This window comes from Sinocyclocheilus grahami, unplaced genomic scaffold, assembly GCF_001515645.1.
Source record: "Sinocyclocheilus grahami isolate Dianchi unplaced genomic scaffold, SAMN03320097.WGS_v1.1 scaffold1134.1, whole genome shotgun sequence".
Lineage (NCBI taxonomy): Eukaryota > Metazoa > Chordata > Actinopteri > Cypriniformes > Cyprinidae > Sinocyclocheilus > Sinocyclocheilus grahami.
Genome location: NW_015506313.1, coordinates 51,126 through 56,436, shown reverse-complemented (window position 1 = coordinate 56,436; position 5,311 = coordinate 51,126). Strand labels below are relative to the sequence as shown.

The 5,311-nt window shown below is 43.6% G+C and overlaps 1 protein-coding gene across 1 annotated transcript in view; it reads left to right on the top strand.

Annotated features, from left to right (window-relative positions):
* Positions 1-3,239, top strand: part of LOC107567208 (transmembrane protein 117-like) — a 36,905-nt gene extending 33,666 nt beyond the window's left edge. The window contains exons 6-7 of the mRNA XM_016252848.1: positions 517-646; positions 2,277-3,239. Coding sequence (XP_016108334.1) covers positions 517-646; positions 2,277-2,917 — 771 coding nt within the window. The 3' untranslated portion in view covers positions 2,918-3,239. The remainder of the gene's footprint in view (positions 1-516; positions 647-2,276) is intronic.
* Positions 3,240-5,311: the final 2,072 nt, after the last annotated feature.

Below are 5,311 nucleotides of genomic sequence, written 5' to 3'. Positions count from 1 at the left end.
CACTCTCTCTCTCTCTCTCACACACACACACACACACACACACTCTCTCTCTCTCTCTCTCTCTCTCACACACACACTTCTATGCAGCTGTTAAGGTGTTTTGGGTAGTTGTCAGGATGTTGCTATACAGAGTTGATAAAGTGTTTAGATTCCGTTGCTATGCAGTTACTAGGGTCTTTTGATTAGATGCCAGGCCTACTTTTTTTGCTAAGTATAGATGTTTTTATGTGTTGCTATGCAGTTGCTAGGGCATGGATTATGGATTCTAGATTTTAAATGCAGTACTAGTGATGCTTGACTTTATTCACATAAAGGAGTTCCTGAAATATTTGTAGTTTTTCCAGTACAGTAGATGTTTACTTCACGGTTGTCCTTCAGACATGCTTCATCCCTCCATTCAGTAGTTCTGTGATGTTTGATCTCATCCTGTAACACCTGAAGCGTTTAATCATTGGAGATCCTTGCGTTTGAGGTGCGTGTTCAGTAAGATGTGTTTGTTGGCTCTACCTCTTCCAGGACTGGGAGTTTCCTCAGTTCATGGGCGATCTGGACATGAACCTCCCGGGCCTTTCCACCACGCAGCTGAAGATCAAACTTCCCGTGTGCAAGCGCATCTTTAAAGACGAGTATCACATTCACATCACGGGTAACTCCGCACACTCGTGGCTTAAGTAGGGCACGACAGCAAACACACCGGGAGCACAGTTATGCCAGTGAATCCAGCGGTAGTGCTCTAAACTGTAGTTTGGGACAGGACGGATGAATTCATTCCTTTCCCAAAGGGACACGCTGTCAGAATATTAGCTTGTTAGATACATCTCTTTATAATTATGTGTTTGAAGGCAGCGCATACTAATTAGTATTTGCTCATCTGTAAACTTGCGTTTATATAATGGAGTCAGTAAATCTGAAGGACTCCTGCTGAAGTGTGTGAGCGAACCGCTTTAGTTTCTCTTTTTCCATCTCGCTGTTTCGCTCACTATAGCGAGGGCCATCCTGGGAATAGATGATCGCTCCCTCAAGGTTTGGGAAATGGCCCTCCTGCTCAACCATTCATAAAAGTCTTTAACCTTATTGTTTGGCGCGGTGATTTAGCATTCGAGAAGAACCCCGCATGAGTGCGCTAACAACGAAACCATTAGAAAGTGACTCCCAACTCAGTTATTTCACTTTCTCAAGCAGCCGTCTGACTCACAATTTCACTGGGATAAATTCCCAACATGCTAATCTTACATTTTCCATTTTTCTACCTCAGAGAAATGGTTTAATGGTTGCTATGCAGTTGCTAAGGTGTTTTGGGTAGTTGCCAGGGCATTGCTAAGCAGTTGCTAGGGTGTTTTGAGTAGTTGGCAAGACGTTGCTATGCAGTTGCTGTGGTGTTTTGGGTAGTTGCTATATAGAGTTGATAAACTGTTTTGAGTATGTTGCTAAGCAGTTGCTAGGCTGTTTTGGGTAGTTTCTAAGATGTTGCTATACAGTTGCTAAGGTGTTTTGGGTAGTTGCCAGGGTGTTGCTATGCAGTTACTGTGGTGTTTTGGGTGGTTGCCAGGGCGTTGATAAGCAGTTGCTGTGGTGTTTTTGGTACTTGCCAGGATGTTGCTACATAGAGTTGCGTATGTTACTGTGTGGTTGCTATGGTGTTTTGGGTAGTTGCCAGGGTGTTGCTATGCAGTTACTGTGGTGTTTTGGGTAGTTGCCAGGGCGTTGCTATGCAGTTACTCTGGTGGTTTGGGTAGTTGCCAGGGCGTTGCTATGCAGTTACTCTGGTGGTTTGGGTAGTTGCCAGGGCGTTGCTATGCAGTTACTCTGGTGTTTTGGGTAGTTGCCAGGGCGTTGCTATGCAGTTACTCTGGTGTTTTGGGTAGTTGCCAGGGCGTTGCTATGCAGTTACTCTGGTGTTTTGGGTAGTTGCCAGGGCGTTGCTATGCAGTTACTCTGGTGTTTTGGGTAGTTGCCAGGGCGTTGCTATGCAGTTACTCTGGTGTTTTGGGTAGTTGCCAGGGCGTTGCTATGCAGTTACTCTGGTGTTTTGGGTAGTTGCCAGGGCGTTGCTATGCAGCTGATGTGGTGTTTTTGCGTAGTTGCCAAAATGTTGATATGCAGCTGTTAAGGTGTTTTGATTAAATGCCTGGATGTTATTATGGAGTCGCTAGGCTGTTTTGGGTAGTTGCCAGGATGTTGCTATACAGAGTTGCTAAAGAGTTTTGAGTATGTCTGAAATACACTGGGATAAATTCCAAACACACTAATCTTCCCCTTTTTTCTCCCTATCGCAGGGAAATGGTTTAATTACGGAATTATCTTCCTGGTCCTCATCCTGGACCTCAACATGTGGAAGAACCAGATCTTCTACAAGCCCTATGAATACGGTCAATACGTAGGTCCAGGAGAGAAGATCTACACCGTGGAGGATGCGGAGACGCTGCACAACTTCAACCGCAGCACGCTGAGCTGGGAGTGGCGCTCCACCAACACTGACCCCCTCACCAACCGGACGTTCGTCCAGAGAGACATGTTCCTTCACAGCCGCTACGTGGGCGTTAGTCTGGACGTCAAATGCCTCGCGTTCATCCCAAGTCTGGCGGCCTTTGTGCTCATCGGGTTCTTCATCTGGCTGTTCGGACGCTTCCAAGACAGTGAGACGTTCCCTGAGAACCAAGACAAGAGCTACGAGCGCATCAAGCGGAAGTCTGCGTCTGATCTGGGAGTCACGCCGGAGGAAGTGCACATCACCATGAGCGAGGCCTTGAAGAGGAACAGGACGCCCATGCTGCTCCTGGTGGACACTCATCATTTCGGGTCATCGAACAGCTCCATGTCACCATGTACGAACGAGACCCAGGAGACCCAACCCAGTGTAGCCTTCGACAGCGGCGCTCATGAGGTCACAGCTGATGTCAAAAAGCTGACCCCGTGACCGTAGCCAAAGGTCAAACTCACTTCCAAAGTTGCTCAGCGTTTGACGTCCTCGGAAAACCATCACAGACTCTCCCTTGAAAGTTCCATTTTTATATCAAGCGATCTTGCACTGCGCACCAACTTTCTGAACAACTTCCACGTTCCTCACGGACATTGGTCTATGGTGCTAGATGTTTGATTATTCGATGTCTTTTTCTATGTAGATACTCTTGTGCCTACATGGATGAAATGCTGTCCTCACAGTGAACGCATAGCATGATGGTCATGAAAATACTCGTAATGAACACCTAAAGCTGTGCCTTTATTAAAAAAAAAAAAACATTGAAAGTAGTGCTGGGTAGATTTACTTACAAATCATAGTCTGTTACTGATTCCAAATTGCATGACAAAAATTGTAGTTAGTAACGGAATCCATTACATTACACGTTTAGTTAATATAATCTGACTACTCTCAGATTACTCGTAGATTTAAAATAACAATAGCAATAAAAATTGCATATTTTATTTGTTTACCTGGATGTCCATGTGACCATTGACCAACTTCAGAGAACCCTGAACATGCAAATGTTTGTAAATCCAGTGGTCAATGCTGTTTTTTCTGAATTTATGAATGTATATAAGCGGTAGCATATTTTAGATAGGAAAATTTAAAAGATGAAAAAGAACAATTTGGGAGAATCCAATTCTGAACTATTTATTGCTATTCTGTTAATAATAGGCAATCATGTAATCAATAAAAAGTAACTGTAGTCTGATTACAAGTATTTTAAAATGTAATACAATCTAATTACAAGTACTTAGCTTGTGTAATCTGATTACGTAATCCGGATCACATGTAATCAGTTACTACCCAGCACTGATTGTAGGTTACAGAAGATTGTGTCAAATCATTATCTGTTTATAGCTATTTATCAATTATTTAGACAGCAAACTGCTGTGCAAGCAATTACGTTCACGCGCATGTATTGGAAAATCTGATTTATCGTGAGAAGTAGAATTAGAAAAGATGCATTTGTTACTTCTTTACGCTTCATTTCAGTACTTTCAGCTTCAGCCAAAGCAAAAACGGATTCCTTTGGCTTTTATACATGTGCTGTTTAGAAATCTTCACCGCAGAGTTTTGTTTTCCCATCATCTGACCGTCTTGGTCCTGTGTGTTTTTCTGATGAGCAGGTGAGCCCCTCTTGAAATATCTTGAAAGCCCTGTTATCAGTAAAGAACTTCTTTTGACAGGTACAGAGTTATTTCAGCGGTTGCATGTTATCCTCTCTTATCAAGATGCTTCCAAAGTGGCGTTAGTCGCCGGTTGTTGTGGTCCAGTGTGACCTTGTTGCCAAGCAACCCCTGAAAGCCGTCCTGCATCCAGATGTCGATCCGGTTCTGCAGAAACTGCCAATCAAACCCATTACAAGAACATTTGGTAAACAGCCATTAGGCACCATTACGGGTCAAAACACAAGGGTTATAAAAGCATTTATTCACTAAAAATGTATATTAAAGCTTTCAGAAATCTGCATGTGGCACGTTACCGCTTCACATGTGTCCACTTTCAGTGTTTGTTCCTGCAGAGAGAAGTGTAAAAGTTTCTTTAAAGACATTTCAGATCTTAATAGAACTTGAGTTATTGCTTTGGAAGTCTGTCGACTGCCTTTCTAAAGCGCTGTGCTTTGACATGATTATTCTCCATCTTTGGTGTACAACCTGAAATTTCTTGCTGTAGTCGCACAGCTTTCAGTCTCCACACAACACCGTGCATTCATGAGGGAATCTGGACCACGCTTGACTGTTGTTGTTGCGGATGTGGCGTTTGATGCAGGTAAATCTCTTCCGCACCGTCCCTAGCTTTCAATATCTGTGATCATGGAGAGAAATTAGCTATCGATTTCCTTGCAGTGCTCAGACAGACGTGCAGTGCTGTATTAGCAAAGCAAGTCAGAGGGGAAAATGACACAAAAATTAACCCCTGATAACTTAGCCACTTAGCCAATGCAGCCTTTAAACACATAAATATGTAAACATGGTCAATATTGATATTGCTGACAGACACGGAGCCGTTCCTCTGAAGCTGTCAGGCCTGGTGTTTTGGGTAGTTGCCAGGGCGTTGCTATGCAGTTACTCTGGTGTTTTGAGTAGTTGCCAGGGCATTGCTATGCAGTTACTCTGGTGTTTTGGGTAGTTGCCAGGGCGTTGCTATGCAGCTGATGTGGTGTTTTTGCGTAGTTGCCAAAATGTTGATATGCAGCTGTTAAGGTGTTTTGATTAAATGCCTGGATGTTATTATGGAGTCGCTAGGCTGTTTTGGGTAGTTGCCAGGATGTTGCTATACACAGTTGCTTAAGTGTTTTGCATATGTTACTATGCAGTTGCTAAGGTGTTTTGGGTAGTTGCCAGG